This window comes from Corvus kubaryi, unplaced genomic scaffold (assembly GCF_017639235.1).
Source record: "Corvus kubaryi isolate FWS band 111438036 unplaced genomic scaffold, C.kubaryi_AGA036_p1.0 37292, whole genome shotgun sequence".
Classification (NCBI taxonomy): Eukaryota; Metazoa; Chordata; class Aves; order Passeriformes; family Corvidae; genus Corvus; species Corvus kubaryi.
In genome coordinates, this window is record NW_024581091.1 from 627,972 (window position 1) to 646,732 (window position 18,761).

At 46.3% G+C, this 18,761-nt stretch overlaps 1 protein-coding gene across 3 annotated transcripts in view; it reads right to left on the bottom strand.

The window, feature by feature from the left end:
* The window catches only part of FRAS1 (Fraser extracellular matrix complex subunit 1), a 110,665-nt gene that overhangs the window by 72,980 nt on the left and 18,924 nt on the right, over window positions 1-18,761 (bottom strand). For all 3 annotated transcript variants that reach the window (XM_042026872.1, XM_042026871.1, XM_042026873.1), the window contains exons 3-6: window positions 4,196-4,303; window positions 2,765-2,857; window positions 1,422-1,581; window positions 734-867 (exon numbers count right to left, since the gene is read on the bottom strand). In XM_042026872.1, the coding sequence (XP_041882806.1) occupies window positions 734-867; window positions 1,422-1,581; window positions 2,765-2,857; window positions 4,196-4,303 (495 nt within the window). The remainder of the gene's footprint in view (window positions 1-733; window positions 868-1,421; window positions 1,582-2,764; window positions 2,858-4,195; window positions 4,304-18,761) is intronic.

The following is an 18,761-nucleotide window of genomic DNA, read 5'->3' on the forward strand; positions in this document are numbered from 1 at the left end:
TGTAGAATCCTGTAGGGTTTTGGCTGCGTTGATTCCTGCCCAAATGCTAAAAACTCATCACTTGTCCACAGCAAAGACCTTGGAAACAGGAATGTCCTTGTTCTCCTAGCTGGACTAAAACCGTGAGCTTGCCTAGGTCCTCTTCCCAGTTTTGTTGTTTTCTAAACACAAACACACTGCTCCGAAACTTTTCTTTCAGCTCAAGTTACCTTGTATTTCTGAACTCCTTAAGTTAAAAGGGGAATTTCATCCACATTTGAACTACTCTCAAATGCATTTTTAGAGTTCTTGTAAAAAAAAAAAAAATTAAACAGGACCTGCAAATCAAACTTTCCAGCTGCAAACCAAACACTGAAATTTGTGGCAATAAACCCCACTATAAATCTTGTGCTTTCATTCCTTCGCTCAGCAGAAATAAAAACATTTCCTGATCAACTCTAGATCACTTTTTTAGTAGCAAAAAAAAAAAGCAGTTTCTTCAGAATTTGTGCTTAATTAGGCAGCAAAGGGATAAGAAAAATAAAATGGTGGGGAAAGAAGATATTAAGGAAGACACGCACGGGCTTCATCATCGCTCCACACCATTTCTGCAGGTCAAATACCCCTTTCCCAAATTGCCCACTTGTCACCCAGAAGCTTTGCCTGCTAATTTGGACCCCAGCAGGAGAAATGCATGTTGCCCATGGAAAAGGAGGTGTTGAGGAACATTCCTAGAAGGCTGGAGGGTCCTGACCTGGCTGCAGAGCAGAGGCTGGCAGGAAGCTGTGGAGCACTGAGTTGCGCCATCCCTGCAGACGCATCTGGAGCACCGCCCCAGGCTCCAGCCCTCGCCATCCTGGAACACGCGGCCATCGAAGGAGCAAGGCTCTAAGGGACAGGAAAACAAAGGGGGAGTTTCTTTTCCAACACCCTTTAATCCCTTGCTGTTACCCATAATTAAAAGCACAGCTTTTGTGCATCTCAGAATTCCGAACTGCAGTTTGTCAAAGCAGGTAAAAGAGAGTAACAATTCCACCAGTTTCCAAAGGGGTTGTGAATTAAGAGCTCTGGATGCACTTCTCCCACTGGGATTCTACAAGAAAAGGCATCCAACAGCTGAAGCATTCTTGGAACTTGCAGTCCAAGTGCATTGGAAATACCTGAGGTTTTTTTTCTCAATTTTAATCTCCAAAAGGAGGACTTATTAGGCACATCTGCTCACTGCTTAAAGCCTGTCCCCACCTCTTGGCCCATGGGAGAAGCCATTAAAAATGTAACTATGGCGGCAGGACAGAAAGGGAATTAAGAGACGTGCCTGACTCCAGAGTCTTCCCAACAAAAATGAACAAGAAAAGACAAGCTTTCCAGATTTGGGACTAAAAGGATGTTCTGAGTTCAGCTCAATGGAACCAGACAGTCCCCCATTCACATGCAGTACTCACCACCATGGCCCACACATTTGGGACAGCAGGAGCCCTGGGCAATGTCCTGCAGCTCCCCTTGTCCACAGGTGAGGGCTGGGCAGGTCCTGGGGCTGCAGGTCACCTTCCCATGGGTGCAGGAGCACTGGACACATCCCGAGCTGGCCCACTGCGTGCCATGCTGCACACAACACAACCAAAGGCACAGTGAGAAAGCACAGTGAGTCCTGGAAATAAGTCTTGTCCCTTTTCAAGTCCCTCCTCTCTCAAGGATGAGACTTGCCACTGACAAAAAGTAGCTTTCTGACCAGCTGGCAGTGGAATTGGGATGTGAAATGTGATTTTAGGTACAAATGTGTCCGTATCTTTGTGGGGATGCCTACCCAAAGGACAGGCTCAAAAAGAGCCAAAAGACAAAAGCTGCAGCAAGAGAACCACACAGCAAAATGCAGCAATGGCATAAGAAGAAATGTAATGTATTATGATAAAACATAGCAGCACCAAATCACAGGCACAAAGAAATATGAGAAGAGGAAGGGTGTGCTACCCCTCCTGTTTTTGTTTAGCTTGTACCAGCTTCATGCTGGCCATGCCTCATGCTGAAACATGATTTCTCAACAGAGGGTTGAGAAATCCATCTCAGGTGTAGACAATACAGTCCACATATGCAAATGTGTGGGCATTTTAGCATATTCCTTGAGATTTGGACCTGACTTGCCTCTTGTCAAATAGAAAAGTCTGTAAGGACTGTAAGGACATAGGACTTGAGTTTGCTGTTAAGCCATTTTTCTACATTTGCCAGTTGTTTGACATGATTCATTAACTACTACCCATGAATTGTGATTTTTTTCTTATCTCCAGACAATTACTCTGATTGTTTTGGCCTTTCAGCCCCCCTAGGTGAAACCACATCCCAGAACCTGCTTCCTGAATAATTCAGGATTACAGAATACAGAACCCAGGTCGCAGAGCAGCAATCAATCTCCAGCAGCCATACATGGCTGCTGAGAGAAAAGCCTTCTCTGAGGACAGCTAATATGTCGAGTTGACTGTGCTTTGCTCCCCTCCTGATGTTACTGCACTGTCTCAGTCATCCACAGAAACAGCAAAGGGAAGGAACAATTGGGGAAATTTCTCCCATTAAGCCATGCAGGACACACAACTGCTCAGCGACACGCTCCCCTTCTGCAAACCCTGCTGACCAAACTCCTGCTGAATTCCAGTATCTGACAGCGGCAGGATATAAATGCAATGATCTATCCTTCCCCTGCACACCAGCTCAGCATCCTCCACTGGCTGAACCAAGCGGGGAGCTAAAAACAGGTAAGGATTGTCCCAGCTGAGGAACTGGACAGAGCACTCACGCTGTGGATCTGTCCTTCGTGCTGGCAGAATCCTTCAGCTCGGGAGGCACACTCAGGGCAGCACTTGTTGGAGGCTATCTGGAGCACTTCTCCCTAAAAAGAGACAGGATTCCAATAAGCAGCTGACATCAAATAGGGACTTTAACATGAAGGGGAAGCCATGAGGCCTTGCTGGACCTGGTGCTCCCAGTTCAGACAGAAAAGGTTTCAAGGGAAATATAGATTGCTGCTACACCACATCCCCTTGCTGAGAGAGGTGACACCTCGCTTTGTGTATTGAACATTTTACCCTCAAAATAGCAGCAGAATTTATACCCTAATAGTACAACTAGGAATTCCCCAGCCAAATCAGTTTTCAAAGAATAGAAAACCCTTGTCCAAGACAAAACTCAAGATTCTTCACTGAAAGGCCACTGAGAAACAAGGGACAGATGTTGCTGAAACAAGATCAGCAACATTTGCATAAATCTCATAATGAGTAGATAAGAAATAAACCATGGAGAAGGATGGTGATTTCTGACCTTGCTCCTCAATGGGCGGTTTAGCCTTGAAGCATGAAAGGATATTTTTCTTCTGAGATCCTTGGTGAGCCTTTTCAATGTTTAAATGACCAGATGTTTTTGGAACACTTAAACATTTTGTCTTGAAGATTGCCCGTGTCAAGGAGTCACACAGATTCATTTCACACTAGAAACCGATTTCCCTTCATGACCTTTAAAGCTGCCACCTTTTCATTTACCCGATTTTCATCATTTTATCCCGTGCACTCATTATTAGGTGTGCCATGACAGCACTTTATTTCCCTCCTCTTTAGCACAAAAATTGCTAATAGTTCAGTCTAGCTTTAATCAATACCCAGCGATAATAACGGGGAAAACCAGTAAGAATCAAAATTATTTCCTCATTAGTGCTGTCATATTGGGAAACATTTTAACCTGCTTCACAAAGCCATATAATTATACTGACAGAGCCTCTTTTAAACACTCATTTTCACTGCTATTTGTGCACTCTACCCCAGCAATCCAGATGTTAATGCAAGACCAATCCCATGGCCAATTAATGAAGACCCAGACAAAGACAAGCAGGAGACAACGAAAGCTCAGCAACCATCACGAGGAAGAAGAAGCTGGACGACAGACAATCTCAGCTCTGTTGTTGCTCAGCAGAGTGGAAAGTGCCCATCTGCATCTTCGAGGGAGCCCCAGCTCCACCTTCAAATGAAGGGGGACTGGAAGCTGGGCTCATGCTGGGAGGTTTGAGCCCAGTTCAGGGGCTTCCTTTGGGATCAAGCTGCTCCAACACCCGGCCTCTGGCTGGAGCGCGGCGAAGGGGACAAAGGCTTCACACACCACGTGTTTTCACTCCAAGGAGGAGTGGAAGGACACAGAGCCTGTGTCTGGCTCTGGACAGCCACACACACTCGCCCCTTACCTTCTGGAAGTCACACTGAGGGGGCTTGCAGACTGTAGGCTCACAGGTGACAACACTGCTCCGGCAACGGCAGTCTTGGCAAGAGTCTGGCTTCCAGAACGTGTTATTCTGCAAATAAAGTTGGAAAGGAGACCCATGCAGCACAAGGCATGTCCTGTTTTAACAACGTGTCTCAAACAACTCCATAGAGCCAGACTGGAACAGAGCCCCCCTCCCTCCCACATGCTTATCAGGCCCAAGTTGGCACTTTTCACTCAACAACTTCTAGCATGCAGTTGAAAGACAAGGCCATGCACGGCCAATAATCAGCTCCAACGGCAAGATAATCCAACTTCCAAGAGCTCCAGGTGATTACAACATCTCTGGAAACCTTCCCTGTAATCAAGTGCAGGCTGTCCATGCTGCAGGTTGATCCCAGCTTGTGCTGAGGCAGCACAGGTAGCTTTGAGGCAAACCCACTCCTGGACATGTGGCTGGGTATGAACGGGCTCTACCTGGGCACGTTTACTCCAAAACACCACGAAGGAGGGTCTGGCCCAGCAGACGGTCTGACAGGTCTGGAAACAGCTGTCGCCACTGCTCGATCAGTGCACCCAACTGGAACACCCACAGCTAATTCACAAGGGTTTCCACCACCCGTGCTTGACCCCCTTCCGTTGCTTCCACGCTGAGGTCGTGATCCCACGCTGCCTCCACAAGATAATGGGAAGAGGAGGATCAGTTTCTCATCTGAAACACTCTGTTCCGCTAGACAATCCCTGTCCCTGTTGTACAGACAAACAGTGGGCTAAACTCCCACCACACAGGGCGTTTTCCTGTGTAGGATGGACAGCCCCTATCCCAGGCGTAGAGCCTCGTTTTTAATGGATTTGCAAGGAGACCAGACCTTGCTGCTCATTTACACGATGTAGTGATTTGCTTCAATTTACTCGCAGGGCAAAGTACGACTCAGGCAAATTAAGCTCCGGAAGGATGATTAACAGTTGACTGCTACGAGCACATTTACAGCTAACTACTAAAACTGCAATTAAGCATAATGATGAAATACTGAAATGTGCCTTAAAGGCCCAGTAGGCCGCTTCATGACAGAAAAAAAAACCCTGAAAAACCTGGCCACTTGCTCAGGCACTTCTGTCGGGTGCTGGATCGAGAGTGTCAATCTGCAAACAGTGGGACAGCCAAAAACATTGTAAAACAATCCTCATGTCTCTCCCCTGCTTTCCAAAAGCTTTTCTCCCACATCAAACTGTGCTCACCACCATGACCTCGTGGTAAAGGTCATGCACAGTGAGTGCAAACACTCCATCAGCATCAGAAATTTAGGGAGATTTTCTCTTAATGGAACGATGGCGGCAATGCTGACCTTAGAAGGCGCACAGCCCCTCGGGGCAAGGCACCAACAAGGCAGGCAAAGAGGGACAGCAATTCCTGCTCAGGAGCACAGCTGGTTCTCCTCTCGCTCACACACGGCTGCGGCTGCAGAACAGAAACCCTGACAGCACCTCTGCCAGCAGATTTATGGTGCAGTTAGAGAAAAAATGAAGGTTAAGTGATGTGCGTGCCAAGCTTTAGCTAACACGCACATCGGAGTTAACCCATCCCGCTGGCTTCAGCAGCGCTCTGTGTTTGAAATCTGGCAGCTCCCTGCAGGGAAGCCAGCCATGGGGTAACCAGGAGTGGGAAGGGAAGGGAAGGGAAGGGAAGGGAAGGGAAGGGAAGGGAAGGGGCACACTTAATGCCTCATCTCTTGGTTCTCCTAAACCTTCACCTCCGGCCTCTCATGCTTATTAAAATTAAAAAAAAAAGAAAAATCATTTCCACGGTGGAATAATAACCAAAGGACTCATATGGCAAAAGGTCAGGACAGAGCCACCCTTACCCACATTTTGAGATTTAAATGCTCAGGTTTGTGGTAAGAAAACCCCTCTTTGGTCTTCTTCCTCCCGTTTTCTATCACAGCCCAAGCAGGCTGGCTCCTAACTGTGGGCTCAAATCAGCTGCTTCTAAATTCCTTTTGCCTGGTACTGGATCAAAACCGACACTTCTCTGCAGAGTTTTAAAAATTCATTATCTAGTTAATAGTCAGGAAACTACCACCTGATTTGCTGGGATGTGAGAGTCTTCCAAGCATTTCACGGGTCTCAGCATCCAGGTCTTTGGACAATTTAACATTTAGCTTAAGATTCCTGGCAACAGACCTAAAGTCCAGTTTGGAAAGTCTGGGTCCCACGTATTTGTCCTGCTGTGAGGCTTTGTAAGTGTTCACCCACAAGTACCTAAAAGGACACTTCAAAGCTCCCAGGCAATACAGCTTTAAACATAAAGCAAGACTTCTCAGTGGACACTGGAAGAACTGCTGGAAATCTGCCTGACGTCTTCTCCACGGCCCTGTACCTCAGTGGACAAATTATCTGCTGCAATCTAAGTGTTGGATTCCAATCCTGTCGAGAGTGTATTTTTATCAATGACAATTTAAGGGCCTTTTCCCTTACAAGTACTAATATAATTAACAGTATAAATAATGAAATATCATGCAGAGAGCACTTTGAAGACAGAAAGCATTCCTTAAGCACCAAGTAGTGCCATTATAATTTATTAATTCCCTGGATTTCCCTACATCAAAAGAAGAAATGATAGCTAATTCAACTGAATTTTAAAACACCACACTGCAAGAAGAGATACGTCTACATTACTTGGGCCAGCTTGCAGAACAGGGGCCAAAAGAGCAAGAAATGCCCACAAACCTTTTGAGCCTGCAGACACCCAGACCAAGATGAAATGAAATGAAATAAAACTGGAGACACAGGAACACAGTGTGAGCACGTGATGGACTTGGAGAATACTGATGAGGATTTAGAGAAAGGCAGGGGAGAAAAAGATAAAAGAAGGAGGCAAGAACACAACCAGCAGTAAAAGCAAAGAAAAAGTTAAAGAGACAAAGAGCAGAGGTGGCGCGGAGGGAGCCCAGAACAGCTGTGAGTGCTCCTGGTTTGCTGCTGTCACCCTGTCACATTAACCAGAGCACAGAAAGACCTAAATCTCTTGGACCACAGCTTTTTCAACTGGCTATTGTAACTTCAGACAGCAGCACCTGTCCCTCCTCTACCTCAGCAAAAAAAAAGCAGTACCCAACAAATCAAAAATAATCAGAGTCTACTATTAATATGTGAAAAGCCTCAGTAATTTAATCAGGTGCCACTTAGAATGGGATATCATCCCACCAGATAACAGTCTGTGTGCTATTCTGGTGCAGTGACTCAGGAAGTAAGAAGCATACAACAGCTGGCTTGTGTCCCCTTTCCAGCTCTTATGGCTTCCTGAAAATATCCAGTCCATCCCTAAAATGTCACTGGACGCTGGGGTGTCCCCTGCAGCGCCCAGGACCTGCAAAGCTGTTCACTGGGGTGGTGGCATTGCTGCAATTGCTAAGCAGGGTGGAGCCAGCAGAGCACAGCTGCAGCCTTCGTGTCAGCCAGGGGTCGAGCTGCAGAGTTGTGGTGTCACGCCAAAATGAGGCGGTTGTTGCTCATCATGTACCCCACTAATTACCCGATGATGGAGAGGGGTCTGGAGCACCTCTCTCATGAGGAGAGACTGCAGGAGCTGGGCCTGGTTAGTCTGGAGAAGACTGAGAGGGAATCTCATCAATCCATACGGGTCTCTCCAAGGTGCGTCAACAGGATCGTGCCAGACTTCTTGGTGTGCCCAGTGACAGGACAAGGAGTAACAGCCATAAACTAAAACACAAGAAGTCCCACCTGAACATGAGGAAGAGCTTCTTTCCATGAGGGTGGCAGAGCACTGGAACAGCTGCTCAGGGAGGTCATGGAGTCTCCCTCTCTGGACACATTCCAAACCCACCTGGATGCATTCCTGCGTCACCTGCTCTGGGTGACCCTGCCTTGGCTGGGGGCTTGGACTGGGTGATCTCCAGAGCTCCCTTCCAACCCCAGCTATTCTGGGATTCTGTGATTAACCCTCCAAGGGGCTGGTGGACTCTGCTTTGGGGAGCGGGGAGGCCACACCACAGGGAGATGCCCCAAGGGAGCTCCAAGTCTGGGTATCAGGTTGGATTTACCTCCCAAGTCGTTCCTGTGCCAGAGACAACTGAGAAAAGCCAGGGATCAGGTGTCTCAGAGGAGGAATTCCAGGCTGCTTTGCTGAAATCGACGGCAGAGCCCGGAGCAATTACACTTTTGGTAACAATTACCAGCATCACCCACCGGCTGCCAAGTGAGGAGCCTTGGCAGCGCCGCTTTCATTTGTCATTTCCACTCCAATTACTTGACAATGCCAGGTAATTGGCAGGAGAAGCCCGAACGAAGGGAAGTGGAGAGAGCACTGCACGGTGTGTGGGGATACCCATTAATGGAGCGATGAGGAGATGAAAGTAATTCAGAGACACATAAAGGATTCCCAGTGTCCATTCGGGTTTGGATTTGATGTTTTATCCTTGGCAATGGGGAGCTGTTGCTCTGCTGAGTGTGTTTTCAGATCTGGTATTTGCTCGCATATAACAGAATCTCCTTGACAAGGGGGTTTTAATGGGCTCATTCCAGCATGCACACAATCAGAGAACAACACAGGAACGACTGGGCTCGGAAATCAAATGGAAATTCAGCTCCTCTCAGTGGAAACAGCTTTAGTCCTACAGTCCTGGGAGAGTACAGAGCAGTTAAGGCAAAGTACAGGTCTTGGTTAACAACACAGCAACATGAACACACTGTTTCGGGAATTGGGAACTAGTTTTCTCCTTCTTCCAGTCAGGGAATTAGGAAGTTACATAAAGTAAAACAAGGTACTGTTTTCACAGTTCAGCAGTCTGCTACATTTCCAGCTGTTAAGGTCTTTCACCAGTTATACCAGCCTTGTAAAAATCGAGTCTAAAAATAACATTTCCCAGTAGTCCTAAGATATTTCAGGGATATGATATTCCAAAATATTCTTCAAATACTTAGGTGCTATTGTAATCTTTATACTATCTTTCAGACAGACACAGAAGCAGTCGCCAGGAAAGGGTCCAAATGAACAAAATGCACTGAGGAAACAGGGCAGAAGGAGTAAAACTATGGCTTAAAATCATTGGTTCTAACCAGGATTTAAATCAGCACGCAGAGATCTTTGTTCTGACCAACAGGTCAATATTTTGGGAGCAGCAGTATTCCTGTAGAAAGGTCAATGCCTTTTGGTTTGTCACTATTAGATTGACCCAAAGCAACCTGCAGTCTGTTTGCAAACTTTCTTCGCACATTAAATGCATCTATAAATGGACATGGTGAATGACTGACAGCAAAAACAATGACTATTTTCTCCCATTTTCTTATGCTGCAGATTTTTTCCATGCCCAATTGTGTGTTGAGTTTGATGAATCACACACACCCGCAATTCTTCTCAGCATCCAGGAATAACATTTGGGGTCCTCCTGCTGGGTTTTCTCCCTTTTACCCAAATAGTTCCTAACCTGCCAACTGGCAAATTTCAAACATCCTCCCCCAGAATGACTTCTGAATGGATATCAAACTGTTAATGGATGTCAGACCCGGAGTGCTTGATTGAACAGCTGTGGAAAAGAAGGGAGATAAGGGATTAATTTAATCTAAACTTGATCACAGCTTTAATGATAGCACTTATTACAATATAGTGGCTATTTCTGGAGCAGCAGGAGCGCCCATCTCTGCTGTGTGATGGTCTGGATGCAGGTGTGCCTATGGCAAAGCACCAAGGAGGTGATGGTCTGCCCCCTTCAAATGATGCTGCTTGTTCAAAAATTGAACCTGGCAGAGCCACCAGGACGCCAGCAGTCAACAGCAAGCGTATCCCAACAAAGATGTGCCAAATGATGAAGTGAGACTGCCAGCAGGATGCGGGATTTCAATTAAAAATGCAGGTTATGGTGGGCCAAATGCTTCCACGTTAACTGCGTCTAAGCTGGGGCAGAAAGAACAAGCCAGACTAAGCCTTTTATCCCGTTTCTAACAACAAAAAAAGCCTGCATCAGGCCATGAAAATCCCTGCAGCTGATTCAGCAGAGAAAGGAAATTTCCTTCAGTACCAGTCACGGGCCCTCGGAAGCTCTGCACCAGGTAACTCTAATTCCACTTCTTGAAGGCAACGATCCACTCTAGAGCAATTTTGCAAGCCATGTCAGCAAATTTACAGCTATCTCCAATTCCAGGCTGCACATTTAGGAAGTATCCTTTCAAAGCGAGGAATTACACACCTCGAATCCTACTATCGTCACTGTGGGTCCAAGCACAGTAATGTCCCATACAGCTCCCAGAAAATACAACCCTTTATGTCCTCATCTTCCATCTCAGCCCCCTGTGCAGCAGATTAATAAACTGGTTCTGTCTTCCCTTCCAAAGGGAAAGAGGACTCCTGCACAGTCATTAATCTTGGAGAACAAAGGCTTCATTACTGAGCCAAAATGATGAAGAAAAGCCTGTAGAATAAGGAAATGTGCAGACTGTCCTCGTGTCCTCCAGTATTGTTTCCAGAGCCTCTGGTTCACTGGGAGCTGTTGAGATTCAACCAAGTGACAATCTTACGACCAAACCAAATCGAAATAATGGCAGCGAAAGGTGGGTGACAGCTCAGTGTTAGACTCAAAGACACAGGCTCCTTGCTGCCTCCTGTTACAAATGAGTCAATTAATTCACTCTGGCACGCAGAAACTACAAGTTCAAGAACAAAATCAGGCTTAAAATATCCTGAAAAGGGCAAAGATGAGATATGTATTTGTGCGCTTCTACGTCGGGAAAAGCGTGATCAAGTTCATCAGGATCAAGAGTGACAGCATGGGGGGAAGGAGAGAAGAAGCAGCTGAGTTGAGCAGCACAGTCCTTGGCATTCACTGGGTCACACATGCTTCAAAAATGATGATTTTTTTGATGACACCAAACAACTGAGGAGAACTCTAGCTAGCTAATTACATCTTGCTCTACAAAAGAAGGAATGCCATGGGTACAAAAGATTATCCCGTTCAAGAGCAGTGAGCAGACTGAGGGAGAAGAGGCAAAACCTGTGGAATAACACCAACAGGGGAGCAGCTGTGGCCAGAAAGTGCAGTGGAGAAAAAAGTACCTCCAGGGCTGGAAAGGGTGGTTAGATGAATCACAAACCATTGATTTTCAGGGAGGAAGGCGTAAGAAACAGTTGTGTGACACATTTAAACTCCCTCCCATGAGGCAGATAAAAGATAAACAGAGAAACAAGGGCATGGGTCGGCCTCAGGAGGAGAAGTACCAGTCTATTAATTAGCATGAGTGGCCATCAGTCTGAAATAAATCATATTATCCACTGGTATGTGGCAGCACTTGACAGGAAACAAACTGCACACGTCTTTGAGCTCATGCTGGAACAGTTCATTTTGCTTTCATTATTCAGAAGCACTGCATGAAAGGTCATGGCAAAAAAAATATTTATTTAAAATTAAAGCCCTGTAATCCTATCTAAAGTATATTTATTTTTTCAATGCATAACACCATGATTCTGTGACCTGATTTCCAACACAATGCCAGGGAGATGTCAGGAGCTGCTCTGAAAATAACCATGATCCATACTTAGAACATCTCTCCAATTTGCTCCCTTTACCACAGTTCCTCTTCCACAGAAAAACCAATTTTACAAAATTTGACTGTCCACAGGAGAAGCAAGCTCAGGGACAAAGATTACCATAACCTCTACAACTCCTGCACATGAATTTTTGTCTCTCACCCCCTTCTCAGTACTTAACATCTCGCTCGGAATAAATCTGCGGTAAAAGCTCGGAACAGTTTACACAGCAAGTCCGTAATGGGGGCTGGAGCAGCAAGGGCAAGAGGGAGCACATGCATAAGCACTTACTTAGACTCTCGAAAACAGACTGGGGTGTTCCTAAATCTCTCCAACGCTCACCGTTTAAAAAAGGGACAGTTTTATATCAAAGCACTTGGCTCCTTCACTGTAGTGATGTCTTAACCTACAGAAGCTGCTCCATGAAATATTTAGCAGAGGCAAAACATATGCATTCCTTAAGTTCAGGCTGAGGAGAAAACTCATCTTCCCTCCATCCTCAGGCAGCAAGAATGGGCTGGATATTACAGTAAACAACACCTGAGAACTGGCTTTTGTCAACCATTTTAATTCTTCTTTAATAAGCTTGAATGAGTGCTTGTTAACGTGTGCTTCAAAGCACATCTCTGGGGTACATAAAGCCTCAGGCATCAATGTCCGCACGGATTCAGCGAGAGGAGTAGCGCAGAGCTTTCCTCACATCCCTCTCCATGCCATGGATATTTGCCAGGCTGAAGATATTGCTCGCTGACATGGTGTGAGCCAATTCCTGTCAGGCTACTTCACGCTTGGTTAGAAATAATTGCTGCCTCGTTACAAATTTAATAATGACACTGTGACATGGCAGAACTCTTCCTCGCAGTCTCCTTCCCTTCCTTCTTGAAGAAGATGTGAAACAGATTAACCACCACACAGCCCAGGGACTTTTATTTTTTTTTTTCTCCTCAAAGAAGGAAATCCCATTTTCCAAGATTTTGTTCATGTACTTTCTACATGGCTTAAGAAACATCTCACAATGCTTCTAACTCCAGGTTCCTGCAGGATCCTAAGGTTTTTAGTGTTTCTTCATCTGCGTCTGCGTCTACTTTGAGAAGGTCTCAGAGCAGAAGAGTCCCACTTGCCTGTACCCTGAACGATTCACAGCTTCCCTGAAGAATGAAGAGATTTAGGAAAAGTGACACAGGAAACACTCTTGAGGGAACTGTCCTCTCCACTGAATGGGTTAGGAACGAAAAGTCCAGGATGGAGAGGGAGAGGTTCTCCCATAACACAGCTGTAAAACTTGGCAGGTTATTCCACACTCTCCTTTCCCCACCTTCATTCCCACTGTGCCATGAATGCAGCTGATGCCACCTTCCTAGAGCCATAGGAATCCCACACCAGCTATCAATGGGATCTATCTGATCGCAGGGATGAACTCAGTTCTAAGGAAGAAGCCCTCCAAAGGCAAAGCAGGTTCATCTCCTTTGCTGCACAAGACTTATTTCTAAGAACGATGCAGCAAAGCACAAAGGAACATTCCCAGAGCTACAAGTACTTAGAGCAGCTCCAATCACGAGCCTTGTTTCAGTGCACCCATCCCTCCTGAAGATCTTGGTGATGGGAATTCCCAGCAGCAAGGCCTTGGTGCTTCCAATACTTTCAGGTGTCTCTCTACCTGTTACTCCCTATGCTTTCAAAGCCAGCAGCATGTAAATAAAGCACAATCTGATAATAAAAAAGGGTAGGGGGTTCAGAAAAATACTCTGTTGTTTTTTTCCTTCCTCTTCTTTCCCTTTTTTTTTCCCCTCAGCAAAATAAAAAACTGAGCTGGGAGATTCAAGACTGCTGAATTCCCTTTCTCTCCTGCATGGCTCTTCCACTCCTCTGCACTGGCACACTTCCCAGAGGTCTACACACAACTGCGTGGATGGATGGCTTTTCCAAACACCTGCATCCATCATTTGACTTGACCTCCAGAGGCCACATTCTTCCCTGCATTTTTAGTTACTTTTATCTTAAAAAGAAAAAAAGGACAGTAATGTGGGTCACCGGAGTGAAGCTGGCAGCCAGGCTCCCTCCTTTCCTGCCTGCAGGGAAGCAACTGTGACTCCCTGCTTCAGTGGTGCCTGGATCAGCCACAGCTCCCAGACTGCACCAACCCAGAGGAGAGCACACCCCAAATCACAGCCTTCACCTTGTGCCTGACGTTTCCCACTCAGGGCCATGAGGAATGTTGTTTCAGGCTCTGGAAAGAAACTGCCATAATGTGTAGTCCTGGTGAGACAGCCCATTTTTCAGGAGCTTGGGGATATGAAGCATTTCAGTGCTCTTTTTTATAGTCCAGTAAATAATGCACTTTAAATCCACCTGACAGCTGTTTAAGTCCTGCTAGGAGTCCAACCTTCAGGTTCTGGGTCCTGAAATACAGCTGAGCTGTGCCTGCTCCACCCCTGGAAGTGTTCAAAGCCAGGCTGGATGAGGCTTGGAGCAACCTGGGATAGTGGAAGGTATCCCTGCCCGTGGCAGAACTGGAGGCTGGAACTGACTGAGCTTTAAGGTCATTTCTGACTGTCTCCTATTTCTAGGAATACACAACCGTCCTTGCACAAGGAAATGTTGAGCAGAGGACGTGCAGTGACAGACAAGTGGGAAGCGGCTGCATTATCACCTTCCAGGACAAACGTGCTAAAATAGCAGCTAAACCCAGTGGGAATTGCAGCCATCCAGCATCCTCTCCTCAAAACACGCACCAGACAGCTTCAAATTGAGGGGAGACTCCTAAAAACAAAGAGGAAAGCAAGCCTGGAACTCTTTTTAACACAGCACGCTAAAAATCCTCCAGCTTTCCCTCATCTTCAAGAGGCCAATGAAAGATGCTTGATGAAAGCCTCGAGGCAGCCAGGGCTCTCCCTGCAAAAGCAGATTGCCCCAGGGAAATCCCAAATTCCCCAGCCCACACCAGCTCCCACCGGGCTGAGATATTGAGGCAGCCAAGACACACTGTTCTTGGAAATGAGGATGTACAAAGGCAGAAGACATTGCTTAACTCCTTATTAATCCGCAGAACTTTCCCACCACATGATGAGGAACAGAGAGAAGGCAGAATTTCGGAGCCTAGCTCGGAGCACACTTGACTTGAAAACAAGCCAACACATGGATTTTTCCCTACCCTTCCCTGGATGATTAACCTGGGCACCACTCCCACGTCTGCAGACACAGTACACCAAGACTGAAGTGCCCATGAGCTACGTGCACAAGTCCTATCGTGTCCACCCCACCCTCCCCACCCCAGCATTTGCAGTGGAAAAATAGGGGTTTATAGCACAAGAGAGTCCTCCTCTCAGGGTGGAGGATTAGCTACCCCGCTTTAACTTTTGTAGCAGGCTTACCCAGACATTATCACAGCTGCATTTCCACCTTGGGTCTGCAAGTGTAAGGAAAATGTCATCCAGGATGCCAGGAAAAGGATGGGGTTTTAATCATGCTGCCATGCTAAAGTGAACATATCTCCAAGAGCAAAAAGGAGGAGAACCTGGGGCAGGACAGCAGACAGGCCCCCAGGCTCCTTGCTGGACCTCCAAGCCACGGCCAGGGGAAAGAAAAGGGGCTTGTACTTCCAATAATCCCCTCCAGCGACATCACGTGCTCGGAATCACCAGCACATGGCTCCCACCACATTGCAGGGAATAAGAAAAGATCACACAGACTATCCAAACTCCAGAGCCTGCTGGGAATGTTAATCCAGCCTCCTGCCGTGACCCCGAGCAGCCCTGCCATGGGCACTCAGGGCAGCCAACTGCAATCCCCACGCCCGACAAGGGGCTGGTTTGGGAAAACACAAAGTACCTTCAGAAAATCCATAGTGTCAGGAGTTATCTCAGAATGCTTTCACTCTGGGAGAGGGAAGCATTCTCCACATCTTCTTACAATGTTCTTCTGTCCTGTCATTTCTCCCTTCTTCTCCCTGCTTTTTTCCATTTCTTACAGGTGCCATTCATTACGTTCTTAATATTCAGCCCATTTTACACTATTTACCTTTCCCTACTTGTTTTGGGGGTTGGCTCTGCTAACTGCTGTAACTTTTCAAAACTTCACCACCTGTGGGATGTCACACATGACGAAAGGAAAATCCAAATTTTGCCATCATGGTGCCACCTCATTATTCAAATCTCTTCACAATTTTCAGGTTACAGAGCCAATTTATCCTTCAATATTTAAGTTTTTAAACTTTCCCAGAACATAAAGAGACTCTGAAAGAAGGTGACATTTTATTGCTGCTTTGAAATACCTCTGAGGAAAAACAGGGTGAAGTATTCCAGTGAACCACTTGTCTCACGAAAACATTTGTTTTCAAGACCTAACAGTTCAAAGGAAACTCACTTTAGACAACGGACAATTTCTTCATGGACCAGAATGTAAAGTAGACCCAAGCCTGCCAGTTTTGCTGACCCAAAACCCAAGGACTGCAAGCAATTACTGCTCTCAATGAATGGTCACAGCAGCCAGTGTGACACTAGAAGAAAATCAAAAGCTCACACATGCTTAGGGTAAGAAATAATGTAACATTTTGTCTCCAAAATGTCTCCTGTGGATGCTGTGTTCTAATTTTTAGTGGGTCACAAGTCCCATCCCAAAGGCTGGGATTTTGATTTGAGCAATGCCAATGTAATGTAAAACAACCTGAATATTTCAGATGGATGGGTCTGGCAAGTCCCTTCCTTCCAGATGCCATTTAAATTTTATAGAGAGGCATAAGAGAAGTGATTTATGCAAGATGGAAGTCCTAGGAGGAGCAGCCTGTCACACACAATACTCATACTTTGTCCACTGCTCCAATGTAACAGCAAATTGCACAAAATCCAAGGAAGGAGAGAGCAGGGAAACTCTCAGGAAACTGGCAGAAAAGCAGAGCTTTCCACTTCTGTTTCAGCAAGCTGGTAATGAATGATGGCCACTCCTGCTTGGTGACCTTCATAAAATGAGCTGGCAGTGTCAGGTTTACCCCTGCACGGTCACAGGTCTAAATCACATTGGGAAACAAGTGTCCCCTTAAATGGCAATTCCAGCACAAGAAACAAACCCCAATGAAATCTTAAGAGGGTGGAGTGATCTTTGATCTCCACAAAGCACTTTGATCAGACAGCCAGGAGCAGCCAAAACCTGTGGAAGTTTTGGCTGTGATATGCCTGCCCTTTGTTAGCAATTTTTTAAGGACAAGTATTCAGCACCAATAATTTGCTAGTGTAGTATAACACAACTTGCTTGATCTCTCCAAAATCTCTGTCTGTAGGAGCCAGGAATATTTGCTGGCAGCTTTAGAACCCTGGCTGTTCGGTGCACAAGCAGGGTGCCACACCGAAACTCGTCCAAGAGCTGTTAGTTCGGAGGAAATGCACAACAGTGAGCAAAACCACCTTCCTCATCAGGGGAATTATGTCCCTGCAGAAAAAACCTTTGAGCAACACTGTGAAGAGGAATAAGAGGAGGTGCTCCACAAGGAATTCTTTAGAAGGGATCAGCTAAAGGCAGACAGCTGCCCTTCTGAAGGCCATTTTAGTATCTGCCACAGGACAATCCAGCAATAAAGCCATTGTTCCTCACTGCTCAAACACTGCAGTCCAATAAAGTCAGCAGAAACACACCCTTACTCCACTGTTAGATTTTCTTCTTCTCACAGCAAAACAATTATTCCTGCTGGTGTTCGTCCAGGCAAGGTCTCCTCCCTCTGCATCCGGCTAATGAATCAACACCAAACCCCGCACTTAACAAAACCCACATCTGACCCTGCATCAAAGCTGTACCTTGCCCTGCTTTGATTCTCCTGCAGATAAACAAAATAAAACAAGTCTCTGGACTACAGTGCTCTCATTTCATCCTCTCCCCCAGGCAAGTTGAACTCTGGTCCTGCTAAGGATGGGGGCACTAGAAATGCCCTTGTATAAACATTTGGCTTGTCTCAATTACTCAATCTTTGTGTGTTCAGCATTTTACAGACACATGAGCAAGTACAGTCTTCCTCTCCCCTCTTTCTCTCCTTGCCACTTCATACCTGCTTAAATTCAAGACAACCAATCCTTCTATTCCTAGCAGAGTTAAAGCACAGTTGCAGGGAAAATGGTGTGTGAAGTGCCTGTTTACATCTCCAATGACTGAGGGAACCATTATCATCCATCCGGTTGTCACAGGCCTTTGTATCATCTGCTCAGGCCATTAGGATTTAATTCTTTTACATGATATCCAACAGTCATTTACTTGTAGGAACTTGCAATTAAGAGCCTCGCGTCAGGCACAGTTGTACGAGCGGGAACATTGATTACCAGCCTTGTCTGTCAGTCCTGAAATGGGCACCTGGAATTCCAGCTGAGAGAGTGCTCAGCAATGGATTCCACGGCCAGGCACGGCTCGGTGTGGCCAGACACGCAGTGCAGATGTGCTCAATAAGGCTCTTGGCAACACCATCCCCTACTGATTGAACAGTGCCCAACGCTTCCACCCAGCTGCCTGCCAAGTGCCCAGAATAACCCGGCTCCTCTTCTCCCACAGATCCTCTGGTATGGCTGAGGAGTTATCTCCAGGGAAGTGGCTTGCTTTGCAGCAACTACTTTATCCCAAGCCAAGCAGCAATTCCCGGGACTCCGAGGCTGCTTTCTCCTGCATTCATGTGCAGCAGCTATGGCTTGTTACCTCCCTCCAGGCAGAGCTGGGAAAAAATAAGATAGAGCCAACAGTAATTTCACTGTTGCCCAAAGCAGCAAAATGTGTTCCAGTGGCTAACCAGATCCATCAAACCCTGCCAGTCATTCCACCCTGTGAGGCACACATGCACTTCCCCCTTCCTGGAAGTTCGCCCTCAGCACAAGCACCGGTGTCAAAACCTCATTAGAAACCACTCCTTTTAAATTGCTTTTCATTTCGATGTTTTCCCTAATTAGGGACATTTTGGAGCTTCACGTAGACCAAGGCAGGTAGGAGGGATGCAAATTAGGACAAGGTTTACCCAGAAGGCCAGAAAACCTATTTTAGTCTTCTT